The 12,505-nt window shown below is 41.2% G+C and overlaps 1 protein-coding gene across 1 annotated transcript in view; it reads right to left on the bottom strand.

Moving 5' to 3' along the window:
* Nucleotides 1-12,505, bottom strand: part of kif6 (kinesin family member 6) — an 87,878-nt gene that overhangs the window by 73,431 nt on the left and 1,942 nt on the right. Inside the window, exons 3-6 of the mRNA XM_076106981.1 lie at nt 11,342-11,416; nt 6,962-7,109; nt 6,322-6,431; nt 4,683-4,812 (exon numbers count right to left, since the gene is read on the bottom strand). Coding sequence (XP_075963096.1) covers nt 4,683-4,812; nt 6,322-6,431; nt 6,962-7,109; nt 11,342-11,416 — 463 coding nt within the window. The remainder of the gene's footprint in view (nt 1-4,682; nt 4,813-6,321; nt 6,432-6,961; nt 7,110-11,341; nt 11,417-12,505) is intronic.

The following is a 12,505-nucleotide window of genomic DNA, read 5'->3' as shown; positions in this document are numbered from 1 at the left end:
AAAAGCCTCATTTTGAGCTTAATGTTTAAATACAGTTAATCCATGGGGCTTTTATTTTGAAAGGGTGGGCTGAGTGGGGGAGAGAGGAGAGGAGACAGAATCAGAATGTTTGAAACACACAGAGGTTATTAAATGACAGGCTTCATCACAAGCATTTCAGTTAGAATTCACTCTGTAGGGCTTTTATTTTGAAAGGGTGGGGCTGAGTGGGGGAGAGGAGACAGAATCATAATGTTTGACACACATATACAGAGGTTATTAAATGACAGGCTTCATCACAAGCATTCCAGTTAGAATTCCCTCTGTGGGGCTTTTATTTTGAAATGGGGGGTGGGGGGGGGGGGTGAAAGGGGAAAAGTCCTCTAAAAATCTCTAAGACCTGAGTGACTGTATGAGAGAGACACACAGAGAGAGAGAGAGAGAAAGAGAGGAGAGAGACAGTGAGTGAGTGAGTAAGAGAGAGGGAGGGAGAGGGAGAAAGAGAGACACGCAGACAGATATAGACAAAAAGAGAGAGAGAAAGAGAGCTTGAGACAGACAGAGAGAGAAAGATTGAGTGAGTGTGGGAGAGGGAGAAAGACAGTGGACTCTCTCTCTGATTGGGAGAGAGAGACAGACAGACAGTTAGATGAGTGAGTGAGACAGACAGACAGGAGGTCTAATGATTTTTCCCTGAATATCTCCAAGTCACGTGTGTCAGTGTGTTTATCAACTTCACTAATTAGCTCAATCAAAAACACCTGTTTGCCTGCAGCCTTTACATGGAGATAAAACTGTGAAACACCTGTCAAACAAATCCTCAAAACCCCCATAACCGTAGCTTCTATTGCTCCGATATTAGAACTGGAGAGGAAGGATGACTTGACGAACAGACCATGTAAAAATTGTGTCTGTAGTCTAAAAAATGTGGCTTCACTGGCGATCTAGAAATGTTGTACGGTTGTCTGAGCAAGATTTGTTTGAAGTAAGAATTAACATTGGTCTCTATGGAGCAGATAGTTGGTTTTCCTCTCAATTAGAAGCTGTTGTGCCAAATGTGTAAATCTGTTGGATTCCACAGTCATTTGTCTACGACAAGGACACGATTAGCTACTTTTCTAATTTTCTAAAAAATTATGCATGAAGAGTGAAAATTGTGGAGTCTGTGCCTTCTGTGCCAATATAGAAATTTTTTTCACAAGATTCTGAAGCTCCTCTTCCCTCTAGCGATGACATCACGCACTCTGAACTGCGCAATACACAGCTATTATAAAAGCAGAAAATTACGGAAAAAATCATAAAATGTGACAGTTCAAAAAGTGTAAAAGATATCAAAAATCGTATAACATACAATAATAGCTCAGGGTTTTCTCAACATTTTAAAGTTGAAATGGTGTATGTGAGGAAAGTATGAGGAAGAATTTGAAAGTTGAAGAAGTTTAAGAGGATTTGAAGATTCTCTCCACAGACATTCCATTCAGAAGAAAATGTGCAAAAAGCTTAATAATTCAAAAAGTTTAAAGGTTAGAAACATGAAAAGTCATAACAGGCATGTCCTTAAACAGCTGAACATTTTAATATTCAAACAGTTTCTGTAGCTTAAAAAATGTGGAAGGAGATGCGTGCCAAAAAATGTACGGAAGAAGTTGAATAAAGATTCGAAGAACAATACTTGGAATGCTGAACCAGCAATTTCTAAAATGTCCATTTAAAAAACATCAGTCGTACATAATTCCTAAATTAACTATACTATAAATGGTTCAATATAAATGTAAATATATGTTCAAGAAACCACATTTTGTATTCAATATACCTGTTTTCATGTTACCTGTTAGCTGCTGTGAGCTGTCCCAACAAATGCAACAAAACATGTTCACGACATTTGTTCGGTCACGTTTTGTGCTAACCCTACTTGGCTGAAATATTTTTCCAAGAGGGGAAAATTGTTGAAAAAAGTTTGAGAACCACCGGATTAATTTCCAGTGTAAATTCTCAAACTGGTGGTTCTCAAACTTTTTTCAACAATTTTTCAACATGTAAATTTTACACACACATTTTTTGTGGTGCTGTCGAACTGTATTGAAGTCTACAGCATCGCTATTATTGCGTCCACCCCATTTATATAAATAGCAGAACCACCTCTCTGTATAACACAATACAGTTCAATAGTACCACTAACTTCATCCTCCAAAATGATCATTCAATTGAGTCAACACCTCTCTCAAACGGTTTCAACAAAATCTTAACATTATAACCCTTGTGATGGTAGGATTTACTGCAGGGCTGTTGTATTGTGCTGCATTCATTTTAGCAAAGTGGGACATATGCAGTAAGTGACTGTTATTGCAAGTCCTACAGTGGAAATTGATAGCAGCATTCATGGATGACAGTTAAAAGTATTCAAATATACAGGCAGCAGTCCATAGATAAGAAGTGACTGTTGGCTCTTATCTCTGAGCGTTATTGTGTCCCTACTGAGAGACAGTTTGGGTAAGCTTTGACGTGTGTGAATTGTGCGCGATAATAACTTAAATTTGATATCACTAGATATAATATAAACATTTCTTTAGTAGTCCTATACAAACTCAAAAGTATAAAATAGTACGGACGAGAGCACACTGAGCACAGCATGTCTATTGAAATGGTTACAAACTGTGTGTATCATGTCTACAGAGGAAATAGTGTCCACACAGGGACATTTAGGTATGTCTTAGCTGTGAAAATATACCAGCAGGACAGTTCAAGCTCTTTGAAGTCACTTCCTGTATTCTCCTGTGTTCTCAATTAACCACATGTTGATCTTACATGCACCACATGCTAACCACACACATAAAGGTTCACTGTGGTGCTACAAACCCTGAAACACTAAGAGATTGCTGAGTCAAAAGATTAAAAGTGAAGTTTCATTCAGACCACCTGCTATGGACTGTACAAGTTCAGCAGGCAGTTAGGATGTAGAAAGAGGAAAAGATCCAGGCCTACATGTGAAACAGGGACGGAGAGAGAGAAAAAGGGCAGATGAGAGGAAACGTTTCCTGGTGAGGTTGAAGGAAGGGTGAGGAGTTTAGAAGGTGTACTTTATTTCCTGTCCAATAAAAGTGGAGAGGGGATTGCCAAGTCTCAAAGTGAGTGAGTTCATGATCTGTCGAGTGCAGCTTCAACGGATGTGTCATCTTTTATCCACATGGCTGGGAGCAAGAGAAGAAAGAAAGCACAAGTGTTAACTTCATTCGACGTCTATGTGGAGCAAGGACTTCTGGGATGACTCTGGCGGTGACAAATTGAGTTTGTTGACGGTTCTTTGTTTGCTTGGGGCTCAAGAGAATCCTTCTGGTGAAGAAGTCCCAGAGAGGATGAGTTCACCGTGTGGGTGGACTGTAGTGAACTGTGAGACGCCTCGATTGCCTGATCAACAGACAAATGTAACATCCAAGAATGTGTTTCCACTGAAATATCCCCCCAGGTTTTACAACAGTGTGTCCTCAAGGTGGACGAAAAACAAATGAGTTCTTGTTTTGGCAAAACCTTACGTGACTGTACTACCTCCAAAACCCATTTCCATGTTCTGGAGAAATTCCATCTTGGAGCCCATAACGATGTCCTCTGGATTGGTTTTGCTCCATGCACGACTCCCAGCCACATCAAAAACTGACATTGGAATACTCGTCAGAAATGCAAAAGCAAGTATCTGATTGAAACCCGACCATGCAGTTCACTTTTACTGTCTGTTATTTACTTACAAACTAGCAACAAGAGTAAACAAGGTGAGATCAGCCCTTTGCTCCAAACCTCAGGTTGCAAAGCAAAAGCTGACCCACCACGTCTCATCGGCCTGGGGAGTCTGGGTGTCTGTGTGAAGAAAAGAACCACTGCAACATAAACAGAAATTACAGAGAGAATGCTTAGTTTTACTGGGGGGGAAAAACGTGGTAAAAGGGACCACAGGGGACCAAAATACTATTTAAGAAGGGTCTTAAGGTAGCCTTTAGAGTGCATATTGAATTTGTTGACAAAAAATAACATTCATGTCACTTATCCTGGGAGTGGTCAGGGATTTTTGCATACCGACTACAATCCTTACTACTGTATGGTGTGTGAATTGTGTAAGGTCATTGGAAAAAACAAGAGCCTCAAATCCAAATCATATTTTTTTGCTATAACATGTGATGGTAGTTATTTTCTGCATAAAATAGATAGAATTAAATACTTGGGCCTATGGCTCGACTCAGATATCGGACTTGGTGTTCTATACAGATGTTAGATATTGTTTTATACTGTTTATACACAACTTATATTACCAATTTTGGATTACACTGATGTTGTTTATCAAAATGCTTCTAAAACTAATCTTTGCTGTCAAGTTACTGTGAGGACCTTTTAACTGCTTATGATATAGTCTCATTTTAAAACTGATGCCTCTATATGACCTACATCTGAGTAAACGTGACCATCAATTAGAATATTGGCGCAGAAGCAGAGCTTTGACATACAGACACCACGCTGCTGGAGGCCCAGGCCGTATTGCTGGGCCCGCTGGAGGGAAGGGAGGCGGGCAGGAGATCTAGAACCTGGACTGCAGTAAAATTAGAAGTTTTCTAAAGGGACTTTGGTGCTCTGAAACAGCCCTTGGGTCCACAGGGACCGACAAAATCAACACAAATTTAGTGGAAGTGGATGTCCCATCATACATTCCTCTTTCTCACCTCTGCAATCATGCGATTGGTGTCACCCAGGAAGAGCAGGTTCAGAGCCTCCTCCTCATTGGCTGACTGCTGCAGGGACAGGTTCCTCAGATGGATCTTCTGGTCTGGATCTTCCATGATCAGTACCTTACTGCAAAAGAAAAATTAATGTTTGAAGGAAATCCATGTATAATAAATCTACTTGAAAACATGAATTTAAAAAATGACAAAGCAGGACAAATCTGAGCCAAACCCAAATAATCCCAACACTAAAGCAATTATGAAAAAGCAATTATGTCAGTTATGTCATCCACTTCCCTTCCATCGCCTTGCTCTGCTCTAAATCCAAACAAACCACATCTGCGAGTCAGTGTGGGCTGCGACCAAGTTTGACACGTGTGCTTTATCTTTCCGGGGGTTCATAACTTGATAACTGCCAGGCCCTGCAGCTCAAAACAAACAGGTGATTGGTTCTTGGCCACATCAAGCCTTCTAAAACACAGTGTGCTTGGACAGATGGGGCTGAAAGGACTCCTATGATTTCACCATATAATTTCCTTCATGCCACCAGGGTTTTGACAGTATGGCTACTGGATTGAGATGTCAAAGAGGGTGGAATGACTGGAGAACACATGTGGACAATTATGTTAACATGTGTAGGTAATTGATGTAGTTTGATAAAAAAGTATTAATCTTAATCTGATTAAAGGCCTGTGCTTTGGCAGCTCCACAAACTGAAAAAGGTTTTGATTATTATATTTTACACAAATGAAATGACTGTTTACCATTCGGAGGGTGAAATGCTGAATGCATGATGGAAATAATGCGCAGATGAGACGAGAAGAAGTAAAACAGGAACAAAAATGAGTCCAAGAATGTGAGAAAAAAGAGAAGGGGTATGCAGGGAAAGGCAACAAGAGAGAAATTTGTCAGTGCCACAGCTTCTTCTTGAATCAGTGTGGCCACAGCATGGTTAACATGGGGCACTGTCTATTCCCAGAAGACTGTGATTTGTGGGTATCTAAACCTTGAGCTAGATCCTCTGCTTAAACATAAATGGAACTGATACAAGACAAACACCAAAATGATGTACTGAGACAATGGTGTGCCTGGAGGGCCAAAGTCTCGTTTGAAATAAGTAAGTATTGAGTTTGACAAAAAAAAAAGAAAGAAAATCATACACAGACAAACCTCCAGAGAGATGGAATTTATAATTACAAAGAAAGATGGACACAAACAAAGTAAGAATGTAAAAAATAAAATAAAATCAGACCAGCGGCAGCAGCGACTAGCTATGAAAAGCAATTTCTCCACATGACCCTCCTGCTCTCCACTCCAGTGGCAGAGTCTGCCACCAGGTCGACCGCATCCATTGCTGTCCAACAGTCTCATTATGTCAGTTGGCAGTTCGTAGTGAGGTGGTAAATACTTCAAGTCTTCAGATTTCACCGCACCACGACTCTAGGCCAGGCTGACAAACGGCTGTTGTTTAGGAGAATAATGGAGGGGGTGATTGCTCTTTTCAGCTTTAAAAAGCCTATCTATCACTCCACAAGGTTAGATATATGGCTCTAATGGTTTTGACTTTTTCAAATATAACTGGATGTCTGTACAGTAGCATCAGCGTAGTAAAAGTTACAGTATTAAAAAGAACACTAACGGTAGGTCCTCCAGTCGAGATGCTTCATGTCGGGAATCCAGAAGGTCATATCCCATCTCGTTGTAGATCTCCAAGTAGGAAATGTGTGTGGTGTAAACCATACTGCTGTCCTGTGGAGCATACAATACAGAATGTTAAATTGGACTGGGTGCATACAGAGGGTTTAAATTGAGATGCTTTGCAGCACAGGGAAAAGAAAGATGGCTGAGAGAGACAGTAGAGTACTATTTTACATGTTGCTTGTATTTATCAGTAGCTGTGTTTCCATTCAATTGTCAAGTGAATTTTAAGCAAACTTTTAAAATGTCGCAAAAAAAACGTAATGCTAATTATAGGCGCGGTGCCATCGACTAGTTTGGAGCCGCTATACTTGGCTACAGAGTAGTTCGGTCAGAAGTTGGCGCTGTAGGCTACGCCTGGCTGTAAACAAAGTAGAAGAAGTAGAGGATGGAACTGGAAATAAAACAAGTCAGCTTTGTCATCAATCTCATCTACTATAGAATACAGTAGATGAGATCGATGACAAGGTCTGCAGGAATATGTCTCCATTGGGCAAGTGTTAATTGTTATTTCATGTCAGCTAGTATTGGCCATGGCCTTATTGTGCCAGTGAAACTGTTATCTTAAATGCCGTGCTGACCTGGGAGAAGCGTTCGAACAGGTAGGAGATGGTGCGGGGAATAATGCCACGGTCGCTGTAGCGCTCGGCCCCTCCTGAGATGGTGAAGGTCTTCCCACTTCCCGTCTGGCCATAGGCAAATATAGTGCCATTATACCCGGCCAACACACTGCATGCATGCATGCGCACACACACACACACACACAGATAAAGAGATTTAATACACAATTTTATGAATATTGCTTTCTGCCATATCCATTTTTGGGTTTTAAAGATTTATGAGGGCATTTCGACCTTCAGTGGATAGTTGATAGAGAAGCGGTGGACTGGAAACGGTGGGAGAGAGAGAAGGGTATGACATGCAACAAAGGTCGCTGGCTGGAATTGAACCAGAAATTCTCTAGAAATACAGTCTCACTGACGTGAACATGTAATGACTTGCAAAAAGCTTCATCTGTAAATAATTTACACCGTGTGCCTCCAATATCGCCACTATGTTAATTTGCAAGAGTGCAAGGGACAGTCAAGTACATCCCCAAGCAGACACCAAAAGTCTGAGTAAATTGAATGTGACACTTTAAATCCACAGGAAAGGATGGCAGTGACTGGAGAACTGCAATGGCGACAGACATCTGCTGGTGAGGGAGGAATGTCTCGAAGTATGAGCGAAGGAAAAAGGCCCAAAACCCCACTCAACTAGGCAGGGCCTGGTAAATTTTGGTTTGGCACTGAACTGCCCCTTCTGCACGTGCACAGGGCCATGGAAACCAATGGTATCTAGCTTTGTTTGAATGAAAGAAAGCCCAAAATAGTGGTGGTCAAATGAGGTAGGATAAATTTGCTCAAAAAAAATGTAATTAAAAAAAACTTCTGTTCTATAGTCCTGGAAATAAACCAGGAAGGAAAAGCCAAATGACAGAGGGGCCTGACACACAAGCATGGATCAAAGGTGAGGATAAATGGTGTGCTCAAGACTTGCCAATTGTAAGGAAAAGGATATCTTGACACTATATTTTTTTAGATGAATTATAAACAAATCTAAGCCTCTCGCTTATTCTAATGGAATTGCGCCAACCTAGTATTAGAGCAGTGTGTGGGTTTCCCTTTCTATGGACTGTACAATTCCACACCCTGCATGAGACTGGTGAGGGGAAAAAACTGCATGTCAGTTTATATAAAACACCGTGTCCACTTATGAGAATGGTGGTTGGTTGGACAGTCATTGGGCGTCCATTTAATCTTAGGGTGAGTCATGGTCATTGATTGGCAGCGGGGAGAAAAGACACAGGCTCTGTGTTTAGTTTAATGTCAGTGCTAATGATGCGGCCTCGGCCCTGCCACTGAAGCTTGGGCGTTTCCCAGAGCTTGTTCCTGTTTACACCTCAGCTTTCCTGGAGATTGGCAACTCGTCTTCCAGAAGATCCTTTTTCTTATGAGAAGTCCAATCTTTTGAGGTAGCAGGGTTGAGGATAAAACTCAACAGAGCCCCGTTCTTCTTTGAACTTGGGCTACAGGTTTCACAGCCTTGTGAAATGGGATTACAACACAGATAGAGGGTTTGCCTTGCCAGCCCGACATCATTACGGTGGTTGTTCCTCTCCTGGAGCTATTAATGCTGGTTTGTTTTTAAACAACTGTGTTGGGGCTGAAATGACTGGTTTGGGTTACACCACAGCAGAGACAGAGACTAGTGTGCAAGTAAACGGGTTCGAGTTTTTGGCGAAACTTGATGTGCGCCGAGTATGACAGAGTACCGACCAAAACAACAACGACCTGACAGCTAATGCTAGTTGAGAGGATTGGGTGCGGTGACGGCCGAAACTGCCGCGATTCAAACTCCTGACTAAACCTGAATAAACGTTTCAAGACTACGGGGGCTTTAGGAAAAACATTCCGTCAGTCAAAATTGTATTTTGTTTGTGATTACTGTAACCAGACGTGCTTCTGTAACTGGGACCATGTCAATATCAACATAAGCTTCACAAGTTATCAGCACCTGGTGTGCTGATAACTGGGCTTCACATAGCTTGGTCTACGTCAGTCCCAGATAAAGTTCCTTTCAGAATCTCTTTCAATACTTTTTGTGGCAAGGATACAAGTCTTGGCCTATTCCTGTGATTGTTTTTGAAGGCAACTTATTTCAATTCCAAATGGGGGCTGACCAGGCTGAATTATTCCTTCCATTCCCTTCTTTCTTTTAGTCACTGTGGTGAGACTGGATTTAAAAGGTTAAAACTCTGTGGAATTCAGAACATTCAGTGTGTAAACGGGCATCCTGCAGAAGAGGGCAAGGAACTGACAGTGGACTTAGACATTTCTGATTGGAGAGACAGATTGGTCATGGCTAGACAGGGTGACTAGTGTTCTCTAGGCTGCAGACGTAACAGTCATACCAACGGCGAAAAGACGCCAAGCTCAAGTTGATATGGCAAGACAGACATGGTTGTGACTGAAACTTTTTAACCTGATGTTTACCATCTGCCACAACAAAGGGGGGACTGTTAAAGGGTTGGCTGGGGAGCGCAACCCAATACCCAAGTCTGTGAACCCGTGTGAGTCAGGTTAAATACATCCAAGTCCTTAGTCAGCCAATCCAGACGTCTCGCCATGTTGTTTATGCGTCTTCTAATAGCAAAGATAACGCAAAGCACTTGTGGGGTTCCACAAATAGCCCCTATTGTGACTAAGAAGCCTGGGGAGCAATGGAAGTGGTAGGGCTCAATTAAGACAAGAGGACAGAGGAGGAACCTTGTTCACATAACAACAACAGCACAAGCAACATTTGATCACAGGAAATTCCAAGTGAAATTCCTCCAGTAGTAAAGCTCTGACAGACGCCTGTAAGAGTTTCCCGTTGTTGAGATGGAGTGAACATTGTGTGGGGAAGAATCTTAGAGGTCAAGAAGCAAGGAAAGGTTGGAGAGTTTAATTTAGTTTTTGGCAAGATTGTATGAAATGTCTTATACAACTACTTCGAGCCGATTGCCTGCATTCATTAAAAAAAAAAAATAAAATGTTTTTCTCTAAACATGAATCTGCCCATTATTTTAATAGTTCAGTATTGTATGAAAGATAACAGGTATGTTTATGCATGACAGTGGCACTAATAGGCCATCACTAATTTTTCGTTTCCACATTTATGTTAAAAATGAAAAGATCAATTTGAATAGCTTGTGTGCATGATTATCATGCAATTGACAATGTGTGTTTATAAATGGCAGTGGCACAGTCTCCCTACTCACTGTACCTTGCACGTTTAAAATAAAAGCATGAATATATGAACCTGTGTATTATTTGAATAGCTTAGTATTGAATGCACAATAAAGAGGTATACACGGTACTAGGCCCATTTAATATAAAACACAATTTTATACAATATATATATAGTCGGGGGTCCCTGCTCCATCTCTCTATCAGTTTGGGGGTCCTTGGCCTGAAAAACATTGAAGACCCCTGCCTTAGGGTTTAATGTGTAAAAGCCAATCCCGGCTTAACTCTTGTTTTTGAACGAGCTTTCTCCGCCTGGTGGTTCACCTCACTATATCTGTGTTAGTAATTTTTGTAGCTTCCCCTTGGATGTGTGCTTGTGATCAGATACCTGGTCACTACATTTTTAAGGGCAGACGGCCAGAAACGTGCCGAACACGGCAAAATAAGGCAGGCAGAGGGCAGGGTCTCTCTGCAGATACACACACCTCCACACACTTCTGGTGGGTCATAAGTGATGATGGAGAGGGATTAATTATTTGTTTTTAGCAAAAACTTTCTCATTCTGTCTTTTACAAATAAAGTCATCCAGATATATCTGGCATATCAGTATCTAAAATATATTTCACATTTTTACATTTAAAAACAGGCCCAGATGAACCCCTATTTCCCTAAATTGAACAGTACTAACAAAAGACTTGTAGTGTTGATCTTGAGGGCCAAAGTTTTCTGCAGGTTACTCAAATGAATGTGATCCTCATGCATGACGGATGAAACAACAGCTCAAAATGAGTGAGCAGCTACAACATAGCTTTGTGTTGTGGCTTGGAAATGTTCTAACACTCACGATGGCACAGTGTGCCATCTCGCCTGCCAGCTCGGTCCACTTAGTGGTTAAAGTATGCAAAGCATGCCAAAAATCACAGACACCCTCCATTTCCATCTTAAAAGAAAGCTGAGCTTTACTAACTTCCTGTCAACAAGGACGCTTAAAGCCTGTGTGGCCCAGAGCTCAGCATGGAGAGCTGAGCGCTGCTGGCCACAGGTGGGCAGGGATTTGTGAATGGGATAATCAAAGTAGGTAGTTTTAAGGGGTGACAAAGAGTTTAAAGACATCAACTTTCAAAATGTACGTGGCATTAATATAAACCTGTATTTACATTTGTCATTTTGAGAAGTACAATAAGACTGTACCTGTCGGCAACTGGTTTGGCAATGTTATTAAATATCTCTTCTTGTTGGACAGCTTGATCAAACACCTTTAGGAATCTGGACAAAAGTGAGAAGCACCGAAGAGGTCAGAACATCTATTATTGAATTTACTACCATAACATACAGAACGTATACATTCATGGATTATCTCACACGTCTGCTTAATTTCCCATGTGGATGAGGAGGAGTTTGATCATTCCGTCCTCTAAAGCTGTCTCAGCCCGTCATGTTTTTATCCCACAGAAAGATGAGAGCGATGTGAGAGGAGTCCGCCCAGGAAGATTGTTAAATGTGGACATTTTATTTCTATAAGGGCACAAGGGAACCTCCACAGGCTATTATAAAACTCTGTGGTTTCCAACAGGCTCTCGGTGTCCGCTGCTGTCTGACTGTGGATTTAGGGCTTGGGAGCGTGGCATGGGCCCTGCCCGGAGGGTACAGTATATAAGGCTGCAGCTTTCACTACCAGTGTTAAACAGATGTTCTGGCTCTGCACTGCTCTTATGCAACTTTGAGAGCGTACATTCTGCTGGGCAGCTCAACGTCCTCCATGTTGTATGATATCTTTATTCGTCATAAACTACACAGTTGCTCCACTCTTGCAGATTTTAGGTGATTTTATTGCTCATCTACAATATTCTTGTATTGCCCAACTGGTGGCCATTGCTGGTGTTCTGCACCCACTTAAGACTGAAGCTGATTATACTTATATTATAAAGACACTGCATGTTGACTGCATGCAGTTTTATTTATTATTAATCTAATTTATATTTCTATAAAGAAACTCCTGATTTTTTTTTACGTAGAAGACGAAACTGATCAGTTTGGTCACAGGAAATGAGAGAACCTTTCTCAGGTATTTAAAGCCGCAAATATCAAAGCTTTCACTGGCTATAAGTCCAATAAATACTCTACAGTGTTAGTGATACTGAGTATTACAGTACAGCCAGACAGGTATTTTAGATTATTATAGTGGACTTCAAAGACCGCTGCAATTGAATTTACTTTGACCAAATTAGGCGGCCAATCTCGGAAATTTAGCAAATGGAATAATGTAATACGATGAATCTTTATTGTTGCCAGGGTGGAAATTTGTCTTTGGCTCACCAGACACAACATCTCTATACAAACACAGGCTTTACAGAT

The sequence above is a fragment of the Anarhichas minor genome, unplaced genomic scaffold (genome assembly GCF_050575085.1).
Source record: "Anarhichas minor isolate MPS153535 unplaced genomic scaffold, ASM5057508v1 ptg000037l, whole genome shotgun sequence".
Classification (NCBI taxonomy): Eukaryota; Metazoa; Chordata; class Actinopteri; order Perciformes; family Anarhichadidae; genus Anarhichas; species Anarhichas minor.
The sequence above is the reverse complement of the archived record's forward strand: the minus strand, read 5'-3'. Positions and strand labels throughout refer to the sequence as shown.